Genomic DNA, 27,576 nt, shown 5'->3' on the forward strand with positions numbered 1-27,576 from the left:
TATCTGTGTGGAAAATTGTTACAGAATCTCTTTCTGCCTGTCTGGAGAAACTGGTGCTAGCTAGGTTAGGAGCAGGTCAGTGAAGCTGATAGGACCCTGATTCATCTCTTTTACGTACACCCAATATTTAGGTCATCTGCTCCTGTAATTTCAGCTGTTACCTGAGTCTGTATAATGTTTAGCTACATCTTTTGGTTCCCCCTTTCTGTGATCTCTTACCAGCTCATCACATTTAACCAGGCGAACTTTTTTGCATCCATGTGTTATATAATCAAGTGGATGCAGCCTTTGGCCCTGTCTCCTCTGTTGCCTTTGGCTAGGAGCTTTCTCATTGTTCTTGTCCTTCCCAATTTTCACTCAAGGCTAATGAAGAAAGCAGGAGTGGGGCGTCTGGGTGGCTCAGTCAGTTGAGCGGTGTACTTAGTTTTGGCTCAAGTCATGATCTTAGGGTCGCAGGATTGAGCCCAACGTTGGGCTCCACACTTAGCGTGGTCTGCTTGAGATCCCCCCTCACCTCCCGCCCTGTGCTTCTCCTCCTGCTCGTGCTCTCTCTCAAATAATAAATAAAATATTTTTTTTAAAAAAGAAGAAAGCAGAAGTAACTCCTCATGTCTCCCCAGTTAGTAGGTATTATTTTGAAAAAACAAAATTCCTGCCTTTAAACAGCTTATAGCAAGCTATGGTTACTATTGTTACCATTGTTACTACTACTATAGATGGTTACTATTCATACTAAATGCAGGTCGTGACTTTTATGCACTATTTTTAAAAATAATTTTATTTTTAAAAATAATGTTCACTTTTCAGTTTTTGCCATTTCTTTTCAATTTAAAACAGCTTCCTTAAACCCTCTCCTTCCCTTTTTTATTAGAGTAGGAATCTGTTACTTATTGAGCACCTCTCGTTAATATTGTTTTATAAGCTAGAGACTGGTGAGGATTGTCCTTTGTTCAGAGTGTGAGGAGGCAGACGTGGACACATCGCATTGCTGCTCAGCTGTATTTGCTTCCATAGGGTCTCTAGGAGCACCAGAAATCTCCCACTGGGCACCAGATTCATTGGGTTCTATGGCATCAAGTCTTATTCCATATATGGAGTTTTATTGCTCCTCAAAAGAAAAACATGTTGAGACAGTAGTTTCTAAGAAGTTAGACTTTGCCACAATTCCTTTTAGACCTAGTACCTCAGGCCTTTCCTAGCATAGATTTAAAATTCTTTCAGAAGCCCAAATTCCTTGCAGGGACAGATGATTGATTAATTTTGGTCTGTGGAAAGAAAGGATCTTAACTTAGTGCACTGCCCACAAACTAAATGCAGTGACTGCCGATTTAAGCTTTGGGAAACTTAAAACATATTTAAGAATATCCCGTCTTAAACCAAAGCCAGATATTTTCAGATGATGTACCAGCACGGGAAATCTACAGCATGGGGCCCTTCAATAATCCATCTCAGTTGAATAGTCTGTGGCTTGAGCAAGTATTTTTCCACTCCCCAGTTTACCACATCTTTCTTGGCGTCAAATTACCTTTCTGCTTAATTCAAATCGTTAGTTTAACTGTTGGGCTGAATTCAGTTATGGAAGCAGGAATGGAAATTATACAGTGATGTTACTGCCCCATCGTTCACATATGGTCATAGTATTCATGTCCTGATGATCTTGTTTTGTTTCCCTAAAGTTAATGTTTTAAATTGGCTATGTACAGAGAGGGACCCATTAGTAAAACAGGAATCTGCATATGCATGACCCAGTTTACTCTCAAGGGAGGAAATAATTAAGTAATTTCTCTGTAATGGCCCTCAATTCCATCCCAGGGAGGAGGTTGTTGTTGGAATTCACTTTTCACAGAGACTTCTGTGACCCTTCAAAAGGCAGGGAGAAAGACCTCCAGTTTTATTTTCCTCCTTTCCTTTCCCCTCTCGCCATTTGATCCTTGGCTGTGTGTTCTGGCATCTGGTTTGGTGGGTGTGACATACGGCTTTTTTTTTTTTTTTTTTTTTTTTTTTATTTTAATTCCAGTTACTTAACATAGATTGTTGTATTAGTTTCAGGTGTACAATATAGTGATTAAACACCTTCATACATCACTTGGTGCTCATGACAAGTGCCCTCCTTAATCCCCATCACTTATTTAAACCCCCCCCACCTCTCTGGTAACATCAGTTTATTCTCTATAATTAAGAGTCTACTTCTTGGTTTGTCTCTCTGTCTCTCGTTTTTTTCCCCTTTGCTCGTTTGTTTCTTAAATTCCACATATCAGTGAAATCATATGCTATTTGTCTTTCTCTGACTGACTTATTTTACTTACCATTATATTCCCCAGCTCCATCCATGTTGTTGCAAATGCAAGATTTCATTCTTTTTAAGGCTGAATAATATTCCATCGTATATACATACCACATCTTCCTTATCTTTATACATTCATCAATCTGTGAATCCTTGGGCTGCTTCCATTTCTTGGCTCCTGTAAATAATGCTACTACAAACATAGGGGTGCATGTATCCCTTTGAATTAGTGGGCTTTTTCTTTTATTTGGATAATACTATCTTTCCCATTTCCTCTTCCCTGCATCTAGCATTTCCATGCTACTTCTTCAATACTTTACACACATGGTCCCCTAGTGATCCCAAACACAATTTTTTTTTTTTAAAGATTTTATTTATTTATTTATTTATTTGACAGAGATAGAGACAGCCAGCGAGAGAGGGAACACAAGCAGGGGGAGTGGGAGAGGAAGAAGCAGGCTCATAGCAGCGGAGCCTGATGTGGGGCTCGAACCCATAACGCCGGGATCACGCCCTGAGCCAAAGGCAGACGCTTAACCGCTGTGCCACCCAGGCGCCCCCAAACACAATTTTTTTAAAAAAGATTTTGTCCATTTGTTTGTCAGAGAGAGAGCACAAGTGGGGTGGGGGGGCAGCAAACAAAGGGAGAAGCAGGCTCCCCAGTGAGCAAGGAGCCTGATGTGGGGCTCGTTCCCAGGACCCTGGGACCATGACCCAAGCCAAAGGCAGATGCTTAACTGACTGAGCCACCCAAGTGTCCCCCAGACACAATTTTAAGGCTCTGGTAACTTTAGTTGAATTTGAGGGCGGAAAAGTGGGATAAGTAACTTTTCCTCAAATAAAACTGAAGTTTCTAATAATGCTTCTAAAAAATACTTAAACGCAACCAATGTGTTATGAAGAAGAATCTATTGTGTATCTTTGAAATCCTATCTTTCTATTCAGGTTCTATGCACAGTTACGCTTATTAGAAAGTGTAACGAATGTGGGAAGCCACTCTTGGCTCCTACCTTTAAACTTTTTGTTTAGCAGTCATTACTGATCTCTCCAGTCTATACTATCTGGACAAGGTGTAGGTAATTAATCTCCAATTTCCCTACAGGAAAGTATCTTCGTGCATTTTTTAACAAGGAATTTGTTGGCATTCTTCTTGCAGAATACGAAAGGAATTCTTACAGGGTAAAGTACAGTAACTATGCATTATCCGTAAAGAGGTGAAACTATTTGACAAATTTATAAGCTTCCACAGTATAGCCATAGTGACTAACTAGGTTTATTTGTTTGTTTTGCTTTCAGTTGCCCTATATTTTTCCTTACTTTTGGCCCATAGGGTACCATCATTTAGGTTATTTTTGTCACCTAAAACTAATCAGTTTAGGCTCTTTATCTTTTTTTAAAGATTTTATTTATTTATTCGACAGAGATAGAGATAGACAGCCAGCAAAAGAGGGAACACAAGCAGGGGGAGTGGGAGAGGAAGAAGCAGGCTCATAGCGGAAGAGCCTGACGTGGGGCTCGATCCCACAACACCAAGATCACGCCCTGAGCCGAAGGCAGACGCTTAACCGCTGTGCCACCCAGGCGCCCCTCTTTATTTTTTTTTTAAGATTATTTATTCGAGAGAGTGTGTGTGTGTGCGCGTGCGTGAGTGGGGGGAGGGGCAGAGGGAGAGAGAATCCTCAAGCAGACCCCTACTGTGGGGCTTGATCACTTAATCGACTGAGCCACCCAGATGACCCAGTTTTGGCTCTATTTTAATGGGAGTTAGATTCAGTGCTGGCCAGTTTGACAATATTTTGAGGTCAGGTCTTGCCTTAGTGGAGTGAAAAATATAGGGAGAAGATCATTTATATTGGGGTTACACTGATGGATAATACTTACCTGAATGTGGTCTTACTGGTTGTTTTTTCCCCCTTTGCTACATGGGATCTCATTGACTTGGGTAAAATATCAGCACAGCATATTCTCTTTGAACCTTAGTTTCTTTCTCCAGACATTAAATATCTGACATTTAAAAAAATTAATACTACTTTTTAAAAAAGATTTTGTTTATTTGGCAGAGAGCAAGAGAGCACGAGCAGGGGGAGCAGTAGAGGGAGAGGGAGAAGCAGGCCTTTCTGATCAGGGAGCCTGAGGCAGCGCTCCATCCCAGGACTCTGGGATCATGACCTGAGCCGAAGGCAGACACTTAACCATCTGAGCCACCCAGGTGCCCCAATACTACTGCTTTTAAGAGAATGGGTAGTAATTACAATAGCTAACATTTATTGAGCATTTACAGTGTTCTAGACACTGTTCTAAGTGCTTTATATCATTTAACTAATTAGGGACCATTGTTTTCCTCATTTTAAGTATAAGTAATTTGAAGTATTGAGATATGCCCAAGTATGAATGGTGAGTAAGTGGAGAAGTTCTGAGAGGAACCCAAGCCATCTGGCCCCAGAGCCTACACTCTTACTACTGTGCTAATTATGATTAGAATTCATCCCAAATGTTCATTTCTGAGATAGCTATGTAACTAGGAAAATGTACAACTTCAGGGGACAAAACACTAAAAGTTTAATAAGATAGTTTTACATACACAGCAAAATTCTGGAGACCTCTGTTCTTGTAATTTCCTCAGTTTTGAGTAAATTTGACATTTTCATTTTTATTATTTAATTTTTTAAAATAACTTTTTTATCACAAAATAATCAAGTATTTTCAAAAATTCAATCAATAGGAGATTATATAAATTAAAGATTCCCCTTTCCCCAGGTTTTTTCCTGTCTATACAATTTATTTTGGAACATCTTATAGGGTAAGAGAATATATTATTATATTCTTATAAATGTACCTACATTATATATTATAATAGTAGTAAGCATTTTGTGTTCTCATAGTGATCACTTAGGGAGGTTTCAGAGAGCCATCTTATGTATGTATGTGCTTCTATGATATTAAAATATTTACAGAGTGCCCAATTCCTTTTGTGATTTAAAAAAAAATAGGGATCGGAGCACCTGGGGCTGTCGTTAAGCGTCTGCCTTCAGCTCAGGTCACGATCCCGGGTGGGGCTCCCTGCTCAGTGGAGAGTCTGCTCCCTTGCCCTCTGCTGCTCCCCCTGCTTGTACTCTCTCTCTCTCTCTCTCTCTCTGTCAAATAAATAAAAAATAAAATCTAAAAAAATTTTTTTTAAAAATAGGGATAAATTTGTTTTAAAGCAAGGAAAGAAAAAAATATTATATTTATCGTACTGAGGTTTAGGCTAAAATTCCACATTAGTTTGGAGGGAAACAGCTTCTGTTTTTTTTTAAGTACATGCCCAGTAGTTTTGTGTGTATATATTTAAGGTGGCTTAATTAACCATTTCAAATGTAAAGATCCTAATGATATTTAATCATTCTTTTAACTATGCTTCAATATAAACTTGAAGTTAAAAAGAAACAAGCTGTATTGAAAAGGTTTTCCCATGTGGCCTTTGTTGTGGTGGTTTGTTTTACTTGGATTTATAGATTAAGGCTAAAGCCAAATTTGGCATCACCTGTGCAGGTATGTGTGGCGTGCATAGAGACAAGCCCTTTACCTAATTGTGTGCTGTTACTTGAGGGCAGGAACGCTGTAGAGTACATCTTACAGTGTTCTGTTCACAACTCATGCATGTGTTTGATGTATGAGTGAGATCCATGTTGCGTCCTTTCTTTAACTCAGTTCTTTAAAAATATACATTTATCCATTATCTTAAGAAGTTTGTGACCTGTGTTTTGGTATTGATCTCAAACTCTGCTTTGAGGGAAAAGTCTTTTGTAGTTTTAAGGGCACTTCTTTCCTTTTGTACCCTTACCTTGGTAGCTCTTTAAGGAGGAATAATCCATAACGGCCAAGACTATGTTTCATGGTGGCTGATAACCCTTAACTGAATATCTCCAGTCCTCCAACAGCTCACTGCTTTCCACCTTGAACCCTACACTCTAGCCTTTCCTACCTACTTACATTTCTCTGAATGTTTCATGTTACTCCTTTCCTCTATGCTGTAACCCCAGTCAGGCTCGCTCATTTCCACCGTGTCTGCCTGAGGCACTTTGTTTATCTTTCAAAGGTCGAGTTCTCCTATGGGAACCTTTCCTGACTGACTCCATCCTAGCCTGTCCCTTCAAAGTTAAGCACTCGTTTAGGTTACCTTTTTTATTTTGTACATTTTATATATATTTCTATGATAGTCCTTATTTGTTCATTGGTGAAATATAGGAGTACTAGTTACATGCTTGGTCTTTCTTTCCACCTTTGCTATTTAATGGCAGAGTGGCAAGTGGCAAGTTTGTGTTTTGTTTTGTTTTGTTTACCTTCTCTAAGACCTTGGTTTCCATTTGTAAAATGGGAGTAATGTACCTGTCTCATAGGGTTGTTGCGAGATTAAATGGAATTATACATACAAAACATAACTCTTTTTGGCGCACACATTAAATGAATAGTGAGCATGGTGATTGCATATTTATATCTTCTATTATAGTTTGAGCTTCTTGAAGACATGGAATGTTCTATTCAGCTTATGTTTCCCAGTATTTTGCCTCGAATAGGTTTGTTCTGTAGGTGCTTATTCGCTGGGAAAATAGCTGTCCAACACCATGAGAGCTTTACACCTATTTTCTCTTATGTTCTTACTTCTCACTTGTTTTCCTTCCTTCTTCCAATAGGCTATACTATGAAAAATACTGTTATCTTAGGATTTTTGTTCAGTGTGTTGTGCCTTCAGCACAAATAGAATTCTAAAAAACATCTCTTTTAACCCTTAATAAGAATTACTTACCAATAATATAAATAAAAATATGCTGTGTCCATATTACATTGGGATTTCATGGCTTAAGAGTCTTAGGAGTTCAATATCTTACCACAGTTTTGGATATATGAAGTACATTCATAAGTCCTTGCAGAGTGAGAATTATTTTATGTGAGAACAAGGAATCACATTATTTTCTCTTGGGGAGGGTGTGGATGATTGAGAAAGAAGACAAGAGAAAAATAACTGGGCACTTCTATTTTTATATGAGGCTGGGGAGCCCAACATATGAGTTTTCAGAGATTTCCAGTTTTATTATTTTTTTAAGTTTTTATTTAAAGTCCATTAGTTAATATACAGTATTTATATTAGTTTCAAGTGTACAATACAGCGATTCAGCAATTCCATACATCACTCAGAGCTCCGCGCGACAAGTGTACTCCTTAGTCCCCATCACCTGTTTCACCCATCCCGCACCCATCTTTCTCTGGTAACCATCAGTTTGTTCTCTTGCAGTTAAGAGTCTGTTTCTTCATTTGCTCCCCCCTTTCCCTTTGCTCATTTGTTTTGTTTCTTAAATTCCACATACGAGTGAAATCATATGGTATTTATCTTTCTCTGACTGATGTATTTCACTTAGCATAATACTCTCTAGCTCCATCCATGTCATTGCAAATGGCAAGATTTCATTCTTTTTTATGGCTGAGTAATATTCTGTTGTGTGTATATTGTGTGTATGTGTGTGTGTGTCACACATCTTCTTTATCCTTCATCAATTGATGTACACTTGGGCTGTTTCCATAATGTGGATCCATTGCTGCTATAGACATCAGGGTGCATGTATCCCTTTGAATTAGTATTTTTGTATTCTTCCAGTTCTTATTTTTAACCCACATAAAAAAGGGAGACACTTCCTACTAAAAACCCCATTATGGTTCATATATGTGCGTTTTCCTACTCATTCCAGGCATCCTCTTTGCATTGTTGCTGAGATAGTATTTATTTCACACTTTTCTACTTTTGGGATTTCCACCAACAGAAAATCAAAACACAATTGTAAAATTAGAGCACTGAGGCATTTATAAAGATTGGTATGTATAGTATCAAAACATTTTATTCACTCACTGAACTTTTCAGCAGAATAATCCAAGTTTAAGAATAATTCCAGCAGGGGCACCTGGGTGGCTTAGTCGGTTGGGCGTCTGTCTTCAGCTCGGCTCATAATCCCAGGGTCCTGGGATCGAGCCCCATGTTGGGCTCCCTGCTCGGTGGGGAGCCTGCTTCTCCCTCTCCCTCTGCCTGCCACTCCCTCTGCTTGTACTCTCTCTCTCTTTCTCTCTCTCTGTCAAATAAATAAATAAATAAAATCTTAAAAAAAATAATTCCAACAATTTTCTCCACTGTTAAAAGGCTAATATTACCGCTTGAATTTTCAGCTTTATTTTGCTCTGTGTCCTTTTTGTGACAGGCTAATATATTCAAGAGCAGTGGTCCTGAGAGGACCCTTTTTTCCCAGAGCCCTGGTCTCCTTTGTGAGCTTTATCTCATTAGCCCACAGTAGTTGTCTGGCGTGTATAGGTCAGACTCGGAAAGGCACAATGGTTTATTTCTGAATTCTCACCACATGTAATCCATTATGCTATCTGATAATGCCCTTGGGAGGAGGTCTTAGCCAGGGTTGTACACTAATTTATTTAATAAACTCTTACTGAGCACCTGCTTTTTGCCAGGTACCATGCTAATTTCTGAACCTGGTGAAAATGATTGTCAAGGTCTGCATTAAGTAATAACAGTAGTATCTCAAATTGGTATGGCTTCTACAATTTCTAAAACACTTTTCCATACTTTAATTGATTTAATCTTCACAATAACCCCCTAAGGGTAGGCTTTACATATAAAAAAACTGAAATCTTAAGAAATGTAATTAAGACACTTATGTGAATATTACCAGTTCTGAAGGGATGGACATTGAAGCATGATATTTTCCAAGAAATAACAACTTTCTTTTGAAAAATTGTATTCTGGGGCACCTGGCTGGCTCAATAGGTAGAGCATGTGACTCTTGGTCACAGGGTCATGAATTCAAGCCCCACATTGGGTGTGGAGCCTACTTAAAAAAATGTAAAAAAGATAAAAATGAAAAATTGTATTCTTATGCTTTTTATTTAGTTTTAGCTTGGCTAGGTCTACTGCACCACCATTCTTTTTTTTTTTTTTAAAGATTTTATTTATTTATTTGACAGAGATAGAGACAGCCAGCGAGAGAGGGAACACAAACAGGGGGAGTGGGAGAGGAAGAAGCAGGCTCATAGCAGAGGAGCCTGATGTGGCTCGAACCCATAACGCCGGGATCACGCCCTGAGCAGAAGGCAGACGCTTAACCGCTGTGCCACCCAGGCGCCCCAACTGCACCACCATTCTAACCACCCTCTCCTCATTGCCGTTGCCATTGCTGCCACGGCCATGACAGGGAAGGAGATAGTGGCTGTGACTCTTCCAGCCCCTCTCTGCTTCTGATGGCTGAGAAAGCAGCATTTGCTTTCAGAGTAGGTGTACTAGTGAGTTAAATACTGATCTCTGATTTGTTTTGTAAGTCTTACGTCCGATAGAGAAAAGGTGAATTGCAACAAGATGAAAGGACTGTGGCCTGAGTTTTTAAAATATGTTAACGGTAAAGTAGTAGTAATAAAATGTACCCTTCTGCAGGATGGTTAGCCAGCCAGTACAATTCTACACTATCTAAAAAACCAAACTGAAAGTTGAGGATATACTGAGGAGAGATGACATGGGTGTTTAGCCATGGCCTTGCCACACACTAACTGTGACTTGGAAGAAGTTTTCTTATTTCTTTGAGCCTCATTTTTCTTAGGGTTTCAGTTTCATAGCTTTAAAAATGAACGGGTTGGACTGAATTATCACTAAGGTGTCTTCTAGCCCTAAAATTTTGTAAGTTATCTATTTTTAGATTAGTATTTGTCCCCAGGACACTCTGGATAAATGTGTGTGTGCGTGTGTGTGTGTGTGCACGTGCGTGTGTGTGGGAGAGAGAGAGAGTATATGTGTAGGAGGCCAAACATAATACACTTGAAATTAATAGCTATTTCACTAATCTCTAAATACGGTAATTTATTTCAGCTATATTGAGCATACCTCTGTAATTCATGTGTACTTACTACACTGGTGAATCTTTCTCCTTTCCTAAAATAATCTCCAAGAGGGAAAGAGGAGGATTTAGCATGTGTGAAGATAAATATAATCTCAAGATAAGCACTCTTAGTGATTCTAGGAAGCTAATAATAACACAGATTGGCCGTCAATTGCAAGGGCAAACCTCATTGTCTAAAGCTGCTCTATAATATTACCTTAATGGAATTTTGAAATTAAATACCTCTAGAATGATGGTATTTTTCAGTTTAATCATTATTCTCACACCTCAGATTTACTCTGGCTCACTAAGAATGAAGTAAAAGTAAGTGGGGGGAGAATGGGAAGATGTTGGTCAAAGGCTACACACTTCCAGTTATAAGGTGAATAAGTTCTGGGGATCTGTTGTTCAGCATGGTAACCACAGTTAGCAATACCATATTACATACTTTAAAGTCGCTAAGAGAGTAGATCTTAGATTTTCTCACCACACAATTATGTGAGGTGATAGATGTGTTAACTAACCCTGTGTGGTATTCACTTTCAAATCATTTTAATCATTTTGTAGAATGTCTATCAATTTGGATTTGTCTCTTGCTTTATCATAAATAGACTGAGCTTATGTGTTGTTAGCAAGAATGCCAGAGAAGTGATGCTTCCTTTTATGGTTTATGGGAGTGTAGGGTACATAACATCAATATGTCTCAATACCAGTATTACAAATTTTGACTTCTGTCAGATTTTTCCACATAACATTTCTGTTTTTCCCTTTGTAATTAATAAATATCTTGGGGGAAATTCGTTGAGACTGCAAATATCCTGTTACTCTTTAAACTTTCACCCATTACTCTTTAAACTTTTCTCTAATTTTAACACTCATCACTGGGTCTTGCCTGCCACAATTATTACTGTAGTGGTCTAATCATGATTTTCGATTTCTGTCATTCCTTTGACACTTATTAATTGGAATTATTCAGTAGGGCTGTCCCTACTTCTCCTATTTATTTATTCCATTTATTTATTTATTCAGTTATTTATTTGTATCAGTATGGACTCAGGGATGTTTACTTTATAGGTTTTAATTCCATGCCATTATTATTTATTTTGAGGCTCAAGTGTTCCAGCTTTTGTTTTCATTACCTTCTAATTAAAACAATACAAAAAATTATCAGTGAATACAGTTGTTTGATGTGGTTTGAGCAACATATTGCACTATAAATCTCAACATTCACCAGCTGATTTCTAACTCTTAACAATTCTTAGTCGACTACAACTGACTCTTCAGCTGTTCGTTACATAAGAATGAGGAGGAAAAGAACATGAACATGTCTTCGTCTTTTCTCCTCTTCCTGAACTCGCTTAATTCTGCCAATTTGGTCAGAAAATCCCTAATGACAACAAAAGCTTGGCAGTTACGAAAAGCAGTTCTTTTGTACAGTAAAAAAATTACAAAGTGTTTAAAGATATGGAAACTTGGATGGCATTCTCCTTCCCCAGTGGTAATTCTGACTGGATGTGCAGGATGGAGTGCTTGCTGACCCCTCCAGCACAGCTATTGTGCTTCATTAATATTGTGTTTCCGTCTATAGTTATCACTTAGGTGCTGATCTAAACAAACCATCCGGTATGTCCAGCTAGTCCAGGACACATCCACTTAGCAACAAAAATACGGATAAGGATTTCCTTGAGCTTAAACACCTAGAATTTTTTTTTTTGGTCTAGTAGGAAAATGTTACTTTATTAGTATTTTTATTAAGTATTTTTCAATTATTTCATTTTATTTGCTTTTGTTACATCCAATTATATGTAACATTTTATTTGTATTTTTCCTATAGCATTTATCACGTTTTGTTTTTTATAATTTCTACTTTATTAATTGCTCTTTTGGGGGGGGTACATACTTTTTTTTCTTTATCAACTAAACAGTGTGAGGACAAAGTCTGTATATCGGACATTTTAAATATCCTACATGTTTTATATATAAGAGACAGTTCTTTGTTGATGAAAAGGAGGAAACGTGGTTTTTAAGATAAAAAAAAAAGTTTCCTCTCATTAATGTTAGGAATAGATAAAAGCTTGCTGAGTTTATTGAGGCAAGGATTTTCTTTACTTATAAAGGAATGTTTTAATCCATTATTGACCTTTCACAATAGGATTAAATTTTTATGACACTGCAAGAGCTAATTGTGCACCCATAAGCCATGTGTTTAAATCGATAATAGTTTATTAAGAATTTTGTTCTAATGGCAGATTAGTTCGAGTAGCAAATTTAGCTGAGGAGAAGCTCAACAAAGATCATACACACAGAATTTATGTGATAACTTTCAGTATATGCAGGGAGTGACCATGTCTCACATATTCAAAAGGCGTATATAACAATGTTGAGCAAGGGTCCTTTATCCAAATATTTACAAAAGCCTTAATCTGTAGCTATTAGCAACAGTTTTTTTAAAGATTTTATTGTTAAGTAATCTCTATACCCAACATGGGTCTTGAACTCACAGTTCTGAAATTAAGAGTTGTACGCTCTACCGACTGAGCAAGCCAGGCGTGCCCCACCATTAGCAACAATTTTTAACTGGATTTTATTACCCAAGCCGTAAATATTTGTCATGATTCAACAGGACAGGGAAATTAGGACTACAAAAATATATCTGTATGTGTGACAGAATTTTTCATACTTCATCTAACCAGACTTTACAGTGCATCTTCTGTGTTAGTGACCACTGCTATGAGCACTATCAGTGTACTGCCAAATTTTGACTGATGTATAAAATTCATTTGTGCAATAACTAAGCATGCATATCGTATAGTGGTGCCATGTGGAGTGGGGTACAACTTGCTCTAAGAGGTTAGAAGCAAATGTAATGTCAAACCAGTCACAGAAAGAGTGTGTATGTACTAGAAAAGTACATGAATTTGGGAGCACTTGGATGGCTCATTTGGTTAAGCGTCTGCCTTCGGCTCAAGTCATGATCCCAGGGTCCTGGGATCGAGCTCCACGTGGGGCTCCCTGCTCAGTGGGGAGTCTGCCTCTCCCTCTCCCTTTGCCCCTCACCCCTGTTCATGCTCTCTGTCTCGAATAAATAAAATCGTAAAAAAGAAAAATACATGAATTTTGCCTCATGAATGTGCAAGGGAATGTGTTCAGGGCCTTAAATAGCCCTGCATAAAATGCAACAGGGTTCTGAAGAGTGACTAGAAGGAAAAACCAAAAGAACCACAGATAGATAAAACACTGTAAAATACAATGTATTGTAATTATGGTTGACTTTTATGGTGTCTTGAATTTAATCCCTTCAGTGTACCTTGGTCAAGTGGAAAAGATGGGCAAAACAGAAAGTGTGACGTAAGACAATGCCATAATAGTAATATGTAGAGTGTTATGGGAATATAAATGAGGAAGGCTGTGTGCTGTCAAAATTGGTCTTTTTGAAAGAGGGGAGACAAAGAACAATTAACTTGCTGTTTTTCTGGAGATATCTTCATTACCATCTCCAGATAGTCAGTAAAGAATTAGCATTGGGGCGCCTGGATGGCTCAGTCGATTAACCACCTGCCTTTGGCTCAGGTCATGATCCCAGGGTTCTGGGATCGAGCCTGCATCTGGCTCCCTGCTTACCGGGGAGCCTGCTTCTCCCTCTGCCTGCAGCTCCCCATGCGTGTACTGCTGTGCTTTCTCTCTCTGTGTCAAATAAAGAAATTAAATATTTTAAAATAAATAAATAAATAAATAAGAATTAGCATTAAAGTTGCATGATAATCCCATTCTGTAGATCATTTTTTTCAATGCCTACTACCTTCCAGGCTCTCATACAGTTTACTTTCATTTTATTAGCTAATCTTATTTAATATGCTCAGTTACTCAGTAAAATTGGCATTAGGTTTAATATTAGAGTTTTATGGATTAGAAGTTGAAATTGAGAAGTGAAATTATTTGTCCAAGTCACAAAGTTTATAATTGGCAGAACTGAAATTCAAATCTGGTCAGTTTACACTCAAGTCTTAGACTCTGTCCACTAAACTCTACTCCCCTCCTGAGTATATTATATTAATTATACACACACATACACACTAATATTCAGTACCTACAATGCTCAAGCGCTGGCCTAGGTACCTTTCATACATTATCTCATTTAATACCCGCAGTGGCCCTTGGGAGGGGGGTATTTTATGTTTTATAAATGAGGAAACTGAGGCGCAGAGGTTAATTATGTGCTTAAACCTCCCAAAAGGCAAATTTAATATCAAGACTTGAACGGAGAGTGTTTGACTTTAAAGTTTGTTGCTCTGCTTTTATACTTTAATGATTTTACAAAAATGATCCGAAGGGCATCGATGTAGGTTAATCCAAATGCATTATAGGGTGTGAGCTGTGGATCGAAGACAATTCCATACCGATACTCCATTTTTTTTCAGCATTTATTGAATAGTGACTTCCCCCATTGTTGTCTTGTTTCTACTGTTGAATCTGTTTCTGAAATTACTTTTCTAATCCATTTTTATTAACTGACAGCATATGTTTAAAAGTTAACTTTAATATTATTTACTATAGAACACATGCTTATTATAAGAAGGTCAAACATTATAGGAACAGTTAACTTCAAAAATAGAAACCCCTGTATTCCAATGCAGATATAACAGCCATTAGCAAATTGGCATATTTTCTTGCTCCCTTTATAGACATACTAAAATTATATATAATCTTTTAAATATAAAACTGAGAACTTGCTTTTGGTACTCAGCAACTCTGATACCCTTAGTTTGGCCCTTAGTTTTATAGTGTATGAATCATTTTATGGAATTTTTAAAAATATGGTAGGGTTCATTTTTTTCCCCAAAAAAACCTAGCCTCTGCTTTACTATTTCAGCAGGAGACTAAGAAGCAATATAAATTATTCCTAACCAGCCTGTTTCTTCTTTTTTTGTTTGTTTTGTTTTTGTAATTTCTTTTTTTATAATAATTTTTTATTATGTTATGTTAGTCACCATACAGTACATCCCTAGTTTTTTATGTAAAGTTCCATGATTCATTACCAGCCTGTTTCTTCTTCTTTTTTTCTTTTTTAAAGATTTTATTTATTTATTTGATGGAGGAGAGACAGCCAGCGAGAGAGGGAACACAAGCAGGGGGAGTGGGAGAGGAAGAAGCAGGCTCCTAGCGGAGAAGCCTGGATGTGGGACTCGAGCCCGGAAAGCCGGGATCACGCCCTGAGCCGAAGGCAGACGCTTAACGACTGCGCCACCCAGGCACTCCCAGCCTGTTTCTTCTTAAGCAAATTGCCTTTCTCATTGCTTCTGTTTCAATGGAAAAGAAATTAAATAAAGTCCTGTCTTTCTATTTTTTCTAATCCTAATCCTAATCAAGACTTTTCTACTGTTAGCCAGCAGTCCTCTCTGCTTATATGCAAGCAGAAGGGTCTGAAACAGATTGGAACGTTGTTTCACATAAAGCAATACTTTATTAGGGGAGGGAAAAGTACTAAAAGTGGAAATGACTTATAACAACAGAGATACGACATAGAAAGTAAACATAAATCTCAAATACCAGAAGGAAAAGAAAAATATGGAATTTGAAGTAATTTTTCAGATACAGTGTCTCCCAGGTTTTAGATTAGTTATATAAAGGATTTTAAATACACATACTATATGGCACTTTCCACAGGGAAGTTTGCTGGTAGCTATCTTCCTTACAAAAACATTTAAAAATGCAAACCTAAGTTGTTTAAAACTTCTTTTTTTCAATATTTTATTTATTTATTTGACAGAGCATGAGCGAGAGAGCACAAACAGGGAGAAGGGGGAGGCAGAGGGAGAAACAGACTCCCCGCTGAGCAGAGAGCCTGATGGGGGACTTGATCCCAGGACCCTAGGATCATGACCTGAGCTGAAGGCAAACGCTTAACCGACTGAGCCATCCAGGCGCCCCTAAAACCTGTTTTTATAAAAAGTTGAAAAGCTTACATATTCTTTTCTAGTTTGAGGAAACATTCCAAAGAAAATCACTTTTTTAAATTCACTTAAAAAATATTTACTTTATAAATGACCCACAACTAGTTTTACCATGTAAGATTAGTAGTTAAAGAAGACTGTGAAGGAGAAATTATATAGTAAACAATCCAAAGACGCAAATTATTTCAATCTAGTTTTTTGTTCTATGCTTGTATATATAAAAGTGTGAAAGCTAATACTTTTGTATGAAAATAATAGATATCTATGTTAGAATTTGATTAAAGCCTAAAAATTGCATCTTTTCTTGCCAGTTTGCATAAATTTATTATAAAAGGCCATAATTTAAAAATTTTGAAGTTTTAACTGCTGGACACAAATTCAGAGCTACCTTATTTCTGGCTTATTTGGACTCATTCCTCTGTTGCTCAGAGGTTCCAAAAGGAACTTAAGTTCTCTTTCTCATTCCAATAGTAATTTGAGATCCTTGAAAAAGATAGATCAACTACTTTTATTGACTTGGAAAGGCCTTAGGTTGAAATGGAGAAGGGAAGATAGGTAATGAAATGAATTCAGAATCTTAGAGCCAATATAAACTACAATTGTTGTTTTTTAACCAAAAAATAACTGAAATCACATCTTATAAATGCATGTACTGCTTCTGAGGACGTGCTTGGGTTCTTTATTGGAAATTTTTTTGTCCTGGTGACTGGCAAGAACGAATGAGCTAACTTCACAGGGTTAAATGATAGGGCAATAATGGGAAAATAAGTATGACTTTGGAAATGATGGTACAGCAAATCCGAAGAATTATAACTCAAATTTGTATTAGATCTGAGATTCAGGTGATCATCATGTAATTCCTCACTGATACAATGTCACAAATCACTCCTCCCATTTCTTCACACAAAGAAAATATAAAGAGACATGGATTTCCTGCTTTTAAAGAGAAAAAAATAGGGGTGCCTGGGTGGCTCAGTCAGTTGAGTGTCTGCCTTTGGTTCAGGTCATGATCCCAGGGTCCTGGGATCAAGCCCCACATCGGGCTCCCTGCTCAGCAGGGGAGTCTGCTTCTCCTTCTGCCTGCTGCTCCCCCTGCTGTTCTCTCTTTCTCTCTCTCTCTCTGATAAATAAGTAAATAAAATCTTTTAAAAAATACACACACGATATTCCATAACTGGAAGCTTGTATCTCCCACTCCCCTTCACCCATTTTGTCTATCCTCCCATCCCCTTCTCCTCTGGCAACCATCAGTATTTTGTTCTCAGTATTTATAGGTCTGATTCTGCTTTTTGTTTATTTATTCATTGGTTTTGTTTTAGAATCCACATATAAGTGGAATCATATCCTATTTGTTTTTCTCTGTCTGACTTACTTCACTTAACATAATACCCTCTAGGTCCATCTATGTTGTCCCAAATGGCAAGATCTCATTCTTTTTTGTCTGTGGCTGAATTATATTCCAATATATATAATGTGTGCGTGGGTGTGTGTGTGGGTGTGTGTGTATAATATATATATTATGATATCACATTTTCTTTATTCATCTGTCAGTTGACATTTGGGTTGCTTCCATTTTCTATTGTAAATAATGCGCTAAACATGGGGGTGCATATATCTTTTCAAATTAGTGTTTCTCATGTTTTAGTTTTCTTTGGGTAAATGCTCAACATGGGGTGCTAAACATGAGGGTGCATATATCTTTTCAAATTAGTGTTTCTCATGTTTTAGTTTTCTTTGGGTAAATGCTCAGTAGTGGAATTATTGGATCATATGGTATTTCTATTTTTAACTTTTTGATGAACGTCCATACTATTTTCCACAGTAGCTGTGCTAATTCACATTACCTCCAGGAGTGCATGAGGATTCCTTTTTCTCCACATCCTCATCAACACTTGTTATTTCTTGTCTTTTTGATTCTAACCATTCTGATGGGTGTAAGGTGTTATGTCATTGTAGTTTTGGTTTGCATTTTCTTGATGATTAGTGATGTTGAGCATCTTTTCATAATGTCTTTTGACCATCTGTGTATTTTCTTTGGAAAAATGTCTGTTCAGGGTCTCTGCCTATTTTTAATTGGATTATTTGGGGGGGTTGGTTTTAGTTCTTTGTATATTTCAGATATTAACCAGTTATCAAATATATCAATTGAAAATATCTCCTCCCATTCAGTAGGTTGTCTTTTCATTTTGTTGATTGTTTCCTTCACTATGCAAAACCTTTTTATTTTGGTGTAATCTCAATAGTTTGTTTTTGCTTTTGTTTCCCTTGCCCTAGGAGACATAGCTAGAAAAATGTTGCTATGGTTGATGTCAAAGAAATTACTGCTCATGTTCTCTTCTAGGAGTTTTATAGTTTCAGGTCTCACGCTTAGGTCTTTAATCCAAAATAAAATACAGATTATTGGGATTTATGCTCTGCTTTCTGTACTACCGGTTTAGATACTGATTGGCTAGAAAGATGTTGATGCTAATGCTAACAATGAAAACAGTGCACACAGGAGAGGATTAAGGATAATGAAGATTAGTTCACGGTTGGATATGGTGATTTTGAAGGGCTGGGACAGTACCTAAGTGGAAGGAATTGGGACCTACAAGAGCCACTAGTTATAGACAGCTGTGTTAAATTTAGGGATCTAGCATTGAAAGTTGCTAGGGACTAGAAGATAAAGTGAGAAGAAAGTGCTAAAACCGGAGCCTTGGGGAGCAGCTACATTGTAGATATAGGAGGAAAAACAAGGCATTAGAAAATAAAGGGACAGAAAGGAGGAATAAAATAATAGTTGATGGAGTGCACTGTCAGATGTTGGAATGGGCAAGAGTGAGGACTGAGAAGTTTGGATTGGGTGAGTGAGAAAACATTAGTGACTCTTTAGAAGGCAGTTTTATTCAGAAGAGGTTTAGGAGCAAAAGGAGAAAATAAAGACAGCTAGCGTAAACTTTTTTCTTTCTTTCTTTCTTTCTCTCTTTCTTTCTTTCTTTTCTTTTCTTTTTTTTTTCCCCCAAAATGTGGTAAAGAGAGGAAGGAACTAAGTCGGGCTCAGTAAGATGAAAGCATGGCTTTTTCAGTTTGGGTAAACTTGGTACTATTTTAGGCCAGTATTTCTATGGAGTACTTGGGTCTTGTGAGTCTCCTGTCTCTTTTGCTGTTCATTCTCTTCTCCCCAGCCCTTTAATAGTAGAATGTCCTCTTCTTCATCTATACTCCCTCCCTTGGTGATCGTGCTGGAAGTCTTCCATGTGCCCCTCTAGGTTCACTCTTCCTTCTCTACCTGCTTTCTTTTCCAGGAGGCTGACCTGCACGAATTGCATCAACAAGCTTCTTTGCCCTTTGGCTTTTGTTGAGTTTGGCCAATGTAGAGTCCCAACAGGACACTGGAGGGAAGGGAGGAAGAAAGTGAAATTGAGCATTTATCCCCTTGGCTCCAAACTAGCTGAATTGACTGAAGGTCACTGCTCCTCTTGAGTCAGTCCTCTAAGGACTCCCCTGGGTCTGGTAACCAACCACTTCCTCTCCTGGTCCCTTTAGGCCTAGGTGTGTAAACAGGATATCACACTCTGTTTTCCCTTGTAATTTCCCTGACATGTTGTCCATACCTTTATAAATTGTCTCTTTATTAATCCTGTGCCATTCGTTTGCTGCTGGGGCCCTGACTGATACAGTGATCTTTTCCAGTCTTGTGGCTTTAAATGTCAGCCACACGCCATTTGCTCCCAAATTCATAGCTCTGGTTAAGACCTGTCTGCTGAACTGCAGACTCATGCATCTAGCTGCTAGCTACATTTGGTTGTTGAACATAGGTCTCAACTTCACTGATCTTTCTCCCTAAACCTGTTGATGGCAACTGTGTCCTTCTGGTTATTGAGGGCAAAAATCTCAAAATCATCCTCATCCTCAGTTTCTCCCTTTTTCTCGCACCCCCTCCCCATTCCTAATGTGTCAGAATATCTGGGTAGGTCTACTTTTAGTAGAGAATCTCACCGCTTCTCACCACCTCCACTCCTTCCACCCTGGTCTCACTACTGTAATCTTAAACTTCTAATAATTGGTCTTCCTACTTTTTACCTTTGCTCTCTTTCACTCTGTTTTCCATATAGTGGCGAGAATGATTAAAATACAAGTTAGATCATGTCAGTCCTCTGCTTAAAACCACTCTATGTCTTACCACTTCAGAATAAAAGCCAGAAGTCCTTGCGATGACCTCAAAGTCCCAACATCATCTTCCTCCTACCCCCATTATCTCTGTGACCGCATTGTCTACTCTTTCTTCCTTGATTACCCTGTGCTAGGCACACTGGCTTTCCTTACTGCTTTAGCACTCTTCTCCCTGTCTGCATCGCTTCTCTCAGATATCCGCATGTCTGACTCCCCCACCTCCTAATTTAAGTCTTTGTTCAAACTTCTTAATGAGGCTTACCCTAACCACCTTATTTATTTATTTATTTATTTATTTATTTATTTATTTATTAAAGATTTTATATATTTATTCGACAGAGCTAGAGACAGCCAGCGAGAGAGGGAACACAAGCAGGGGGAGTGGGAGAGGAAGAAGCAGGCTCATAGCGGAAGAGCCTGATGTGGGGCTCGATCCCATAACGCCGGGATCACGCCCTGAGCCGAAGGCAGACGCCCTGAGCCGAAGGCAGACGCTTAACCGCTGTGCCACCCAGGCGCCCCTAACCACCTTATTTAAAATTGCAAATTGACCCCCCTTACGCCACTCCTGATCTGCCTTCCCCTACTGTTCTTTTTCCAACACTTAACATCTTATAACCTATTCTGTAATTTACTCCTTTTTTCTTATCTTTTAATTATCATGCAGTAAAATTGCCTTTTTCCCCTCTGATGGTGTACAGTTCTGTTTTAACACGTGTAAATTATTGTTACCATCACCACAATCCTGATACAGGACAGTTCCATGCTCCAAAGAATGAATCCTGTCTTTTCCATTCCTAACCTTGGCAACCACTGATCTGCTCTTAATCATATATTTTTGTCTTTTCCATAATGGGATCATGTAGTATGTAACCTTTCACCACTGGCTTTACTCAGCATAATGCCTTTGAGATTTCACTAAATTGCTCAGTGTATCAGTAGTTCATTACTTCTTATCACCAAGCAGTATTCTATTCTGTGGCTGTGCTACAATTTATTCAGTCACCCATTGAAGGAAATTTGGGTTGTTTCCAGTTTGGGCACTTAACAAATAGAGCTGCTTAAAAACATTTGCATATAGGCTTTTATATGACCATAGGTTTTGTTTCTCCAGAGTATAATTTACTTACTAATTACATTTATCTCTTTTTTTTTTTTGCATGCTTTGTTTATGGATTTATTATTCTAAGTTCCTTAAACAGTTCCTGGCACATACCAGGAGCTCAATAAATTAGTGAATATGCAATGTTACTTTAAAATGGAAAGGTATGGGGTGCCTGGCTGGCTGGGCACCCTACTTGGTTTCCACTTGGGTTGTGATCTTGGAATCAAGCCCCGCCTCAGGCTCCCCGCTTGGCACAGGGTCGGCTTGAGACTCTCCCTCTGCTCCTCCCCTCCAAGCACGTGTATGCGCACGCTGTCTCTCTCTCAAATAAATCAATCAATCTTAAAAAAAAAAAAAAAGGAAAGGTATAGTGAAACCATAATCATTCTGAATACATTCAGGGTTTACATCGACAGTCCCTAGACTGTGCAGTCTACTCAAACCCCAAATGACAGGATATTTGAGCTGAAAGACACCTGCAAGTTAAGAATGTAAAAGGCTCTTTACTGAAAGTAAAGTAATTCCTCCCTAATGTTTCTGGTGGCCATCTATCAGATCCCTGATTTGGAGGAGCAGTTTGGAATGAGGTTGAGGAGAAACCTCTTGGGAGAATACTTTAACAGTGATGTCACCATAACTCATTTGTGAGTGAAATGACAAGCCAGCTCTTCCACACTCAGGATAAACCAGAGACAAATTTGTTTGCAAAAGCTGGGGAAAATAATGGTACCATTCTCCCCACATTGTCTGATCCATTAGTTTCATTCAAACTCATAGTATAGGTCACCAGATTAGGTAAGAAAAAGTTAAGTGTTAGAGATAAAGAAGAAAATAATGATTATATGGAGGTTGATATTTGGAAAGGAAGGAGATTGATTTACTGGAATACCTGTGTTTACAGCCGTAACTTACGTTTGCACTATGAAGTATCTTTTAAAAGCCACGTAAAAAGGCATTCAGCTCAAAATCAGATGCTGCTTAATACCCCAAACCAGGATCACAGTGTACCTCATTAAAATATATGGACCTCTTGTAAACCTGCTCATTAGAGCGTGGAATTCAGTAAGAATCAGTTGGATCTTGAATCCCATCCAGTGCATTATAGTTTTTGAAGGCTCAAGGAGATTTCAGTTTAAGGTGGTTCCATGTTTAAAATTTGAGCAAGATTTCAGAATAAGTTTTCTTCATTTCTTAAGTTTTTTTTTTGTATAAGTTATATGGACTCATAAGAATTTCAAATATACAGAACTATATAAAGAAAAGAAAGCAATCCTACATCTGCATATAAGCACTATTGATATTTTGATGAAAATCCTTCTAGACATCTTTCCAGGTGTGGGAACAGTACATGTGTGTGTGTTTGTCACTCTCACGAAAAGGGGTTATAGTGATGCTCTTAGGGTGAAGAGAAGCCTCTTTTCATTTTCAGTAAGAGTGATCAGTACATAGAAGAAATTAACTTCATCTAAACACCTAAAACATCAATGTTTCATTAAACATTTTGAGGATAATCTTCAACTATCAGGAAAAATGAAATAATTCTGAAATATATTGTGGGTTCTGAGTCGACCTGAATGCCGTGCAGGGGTGTAGAGTCTTTGCTTATCCAGCCAGGTATCCAGGTGAGAGTACTGTGGTAACTGGAGAGGTCTAATTATAGGACTAAAACAGAACACTGTTAACTCTCCACCTCTCCCAGATCCAGGTAAATTAGAAACAGATGTCTATTCACAGGTCTTCAGCCATTATGGATGGCCAGTGAGATTGGGGTATGGGCGTTGTCATCAATTCAAGTGAAATCACTGCTCTTTCATAAGGCCATGAAATAGGCTGTAGGTATATGTCTGTCTTAATTAAATGTATGTGCAGTCACTGAGTGACTGAATGAACTTCTGAGTAGATCATGAAAGGTCCTTTTACACCCCTATAATATTCAAGAGTAGTCATTTAGAATGCCTTTAATTTCCTCTGATTGATAGCCCAATAGTTGGTATACTGCCTTGAATGTTCAAAAAGCAAGTCTCTGCCATTGGCCGTGACTGGAAACTTAGGAATTTCTGAAGTTCTTGTGATCTAATCCTCTCTTGAAAGCACAAAAAGCTAAAGCGTGTATTGAAATGCCTGAGTCAGCTGCTCAAGGGATATACTGGCTGCACCCCTGCTTATTTTTCTAGGATGAAAAAATCTCCTTAGTGACCTGAGGCAGCTAGCTTTTACCTTCTCCACCTAGAAATGCATGTATTATAACTGTGCATAGAAAGCACATACGCACGTATACAAACACACAAAAACTATATCTAAACTCTGACATTATTATATTTTCTAGGATTATGCTTAATTTCAGCAGATTTTATTTAAAAACGTAAAATAATTTCACCTAGTTTCTACTGATTGCTCTTACAGTTTTTTAACTTTGCTAACTGTTTAGTTTAGGGAAGGAAAAGAAAGGCACGTTGGACACCTGGCTGGCTTAGTCGGAAGAGCTTGCAACTCTTGATCTTGGGGTCGTGAGTTCAATCCCCACGTTGGGTGTAGAGATTACTTAAATAAATAAAAACTTAAAAGAAAAGAAAGGCACATACTATTTTACTGAAACTTTTACTTGTTTAGTGTTACTTCCATTTTATAGATGAGAACCTCAGAATAGTCAAGTAACTGTGAGGTAGAAAACACAGTTGGTTTTTGAGCCAAGTCCATCTGAGTCCAAAGGACTCTCTGTAACCTCATCATGCTGTAGAATGAGCTGCAGAATGCTGGGCTTACGAAAAACTATTATCAGTATTATTAAGTAAAAAAAGCAAGGTTCAGAGCAGTAAGCATTATATACTACCATTATGTGAAGCGTACGTATGTATACATATGTACATGTGTGTGTTTATTTTTACATATGCTTAGCATATCTAGCACATGTCTGAAAGACCATATAATGGTTACCTCCAGGGATGGGAATTGGGCTGTTAGAAATCTAAGTGTTTTATTATAAAATCTTTTAGGGTGGCTCAGTTGGTTAAACATCATGACCTGAGTTGAAGTCAAGAGTCAGCCAATTAATTGACTGAGCCACCCAGGCACCCGAGCTGGTAAAGCTTCCAATGCTGTAGAATATTAATACTATTATAATATTGATAACGATCATATCTTTCTAGTTTTTCAGTTCCCATGATACTACTCTAATGACCTACCACATTAGAGTTTGAGAGGGAAGTGGAATACTGACATAATATATCATGATAGCAGAGGTAATGATGACTACATTCTGCATTCATTCAACTATTTACATTTTTAATGGCACTTGAAATTTTAATAATCCTCGGTTTATCTGTTTTTTGAAACAAGAGCACCATGCCTCAAATGACAGCAGTTTCCAGTCATGACTGAGGTCAAAGAAGTACTTTACAAGCCTTAAAATTGAACTTAAAAAGAAGAAAATTTGCCAACTACTAAAAGCTATGTTTTGTTTTGTCTTTTAAAGATTTTATTTATTTATTTGACAGAGAGAGAGGCAGTGAGAGAGGGAACACAAGCAGGGGGAATGGGAGAGGGAGAAGCAGGCTTCCCGCCAAGCAGGAAGCCCGATGCGGGGCTCAATCCCAAAACACTGGGATCATGCCCTAAGCCAAAGGCAGGCACTTATCAGCTGAGCCACCCAGGTACCCCATGAGCCACCCAAGCGCCCCCTAAAAGCTATGTTTTAATTTGGGGCTACCATTAATCAAAATACCTTATCTTTTTTTTTTTTTTAAAGATTTTATTTATTTATTTGACAGAGAGAGAGACAGCTAGCAAGAGCAGGAACACAAGCAGGGGGAGTGGGAGAGGAAGAAGCAGGCTCCCAGCAGAGGAGCCTGATGTGGGGCTCGATCCCGGAACCCTGGGATCACGCCCTGAGCCGAAGGCAGACGCTTAACGACTGAGCCACCCAGGCGCCCCAAAATACCTTATCTTGAATACACTTTATTTTTGTATTTGTTTTCAAATCTATAATGATCTGTTTATATAGCTGTCTCCCTTACTAGATTGGGCAGGGTCCGTGCTTCTTCATTTATTACTGTATTTTTAGTGGGTAGCTAAAATTCCTGGCAGTTGGTAGGTAGCTAAAAATATTGATAGAGCGGAATTGAATTGAACTAGAGATATTTAGCTTAGTTGGGAGACGAGAGATAAGTAATCTCAGATTTTAGATAATTGAAGTGTTCTCATGTGAAAGAAGTTTTTTCTGTATGGCTTCGGTAGACTGCAAATCAGTGGGTGGAAATTTCAAGAATTTTCTGAATGTTGAGTTGTCTAAAGTTAAGTGGCACTGTCAACTATGAAAATAATTCAAGTATTTAATTGTTCATTTGTTTCTTTGTTTCTTTTTTCCTTTTTTGGCAACATGGGGAATTTTTTTTTTAATTTTAATTTTTTAAAGATTTTTATTTATTTATTTAAGAGAGAGAAAGCATGAACAGGGGAAGGGAAGAGGGAGAAGCAGACTCCCTACTGAGTGCAGAGCCTGATGCAGGGATCCATCCCAGGACCCTGAGATCATGACCTGAGCTGAAGTCAGATGTTTAACCAAATGAGCAACCCAGGTGCACCCATTTCTTTCTTTACTCGTTTCTTCAAACATGTATTGAGCACACACTGTCTTAGGTGTTGGATAGTAAGACTGAATACATTATAATTCCTGCCCTCGAAGAACTCAGACCCAGCAAGTGAGCAGAAATATTAACAAAGGATTATAGCCCAGGGTGCTAGGGGTTGTTACAGAGGTGTAATGGTAATACCTTGGAGAGTTGACAGGAAAGGTTGCTGAGGAGGTGACTCTGAAGTGGAGTTGACCAGGCAGATAGAGAGGAGTCCTAAGCAGAAGGAAAAATACATGCAAAAGCTCAGAAGTTAAACTTTTTAGAATACAGTAGTGGTATCTCATTTGGATTATGTAGCCTTAAAATACCCTCCAATCCTAAGATTCTGTGTTCTGGCTCTTTAACTTAGTGTCTTTTTTCACTTCCTGGCAGATATTACATGTATATGTGTATTTCAGTTGTCATTTTTCAGGGGAAGCAAAAACAGTAACTGTCTTCTTTGATTTTTGTTCGTAGTCAAGTTCATCCGAGAAGTAACACCATATATCAAGAAGCCATCATTAGTATCAGATCTACCATGGGAAGGTGCATCTCCTCAGTCACCAAGCTTTAGTGGCAGTGAGGACTCTGGTTCTCCAAAACACCAAAACAGCATCAAGGACAGGAAGGTCATCCCTCTCAAAATGTGCTTTGCTGCTAGAAACCTAAGCATGCCGGATCTGGAAAACAGGTGAGCTACAGCTCTGAGGAGAATATCATACTTAAGGCTTTACTAACTTAGAGACATGTTGTAATATTACTTATGCATATTATTAATAATATGACTGTTGACTACGTTATACAAAGGAAAACATCAGCCTGAAATGAGAGAATAATTTTTGGAGTTCCATATTTAAATTGCTTCACACATATATGTGCATATACATATATAGAAAAATTCGGGACAAACACACAAGAAACTTAATAGTGGTTACTCCCAGGGAGTGAAATAAGATTAAAAGGTAGAAGGAGAGAAGGGGCTTCTACTCTTCATTTTATACTTTCCTGGAGTGTTAGTACTTTTCTCACTATGAAATTACTTTATAATTTTAAAAACCTCATTAAAGAAGTCTTAAATAGCCCCTCAGGTGGAAACTCCTGATATCGTAGATAACGTAGAGTCAGAGATCTGATTATAGATATCACTGCATCAGCTAGCAGTGTGACCCTGGCAAGTTGGCGTCTCTTGACTTGAATTTCCTTATTTGTAAAAAGAGAGAGTTGGATTGAATAATGTCCCTCGTAGTTCTATAACCAGTCAGGTTCTGTGACTTTGTCTTCAGTGATTCCATGAGGTGGTACTGGTAAGCCTAGTGTTAGGTTAGACATTAGGCAGAAAAACGGAGAGAGAGAGAGAGACAAACTTTCCCAAAGACCTAGGCAGGGACCAGACTTTTTATAATGTACTTTCACTTTCACGGTCTCTTCTGATCTGAATGCACAGCCAGGTGCCCAGTGAGGATGGGATGGATCACAAGAAGACAGCAAGAAGTTGAGTGACCTTGGACATTTTTTTAAAAAGATTATTTATTTATTTATTTGAGAGAGAGAGAGAAAGTGAGAGAGGGCATAA

At 38.1% G+C, this 27,576-nt stretch overlaps 1 protein-coding gene across 1 annotated transcript in view; it reads left to right on the plus strand.

Annotated features, from left to right (window-relative positions):
- Positions 1-27,576, plus strand: part of SNTB2 (syntrophin beta 2) — a 103,718-nt gene that overhangs the window by 20,788 nt on the left and 55,354 nt on the right. Inside the window, exon 2 of the mRNA XM_034639036.1 lies at positions 26,477-26,694. Within this exon, the coding sequence (XP_034494927.1) occupies positions 26,477-26,694 (218 nt within the window). The remainder of the gene's footprint in view (positions 1-26,476; positions 26,695-27,576) is intronic.

This window comes from Ailuropoda melanoleuca, chromosome 12 (genome assembly GCF_002007445.2).
Source record: "Ailuropoda melanoleuca isolate Jingjing chromosome 12, ASM200744v2, whole genome shotgun sequence".
Taxonomy (NCBI): Eukaryota; Metazoa; Chordata; class Mammalia; order Carnivora; family Ursidae; genus Ailuropoda; species Ailuropoda melanoleuca.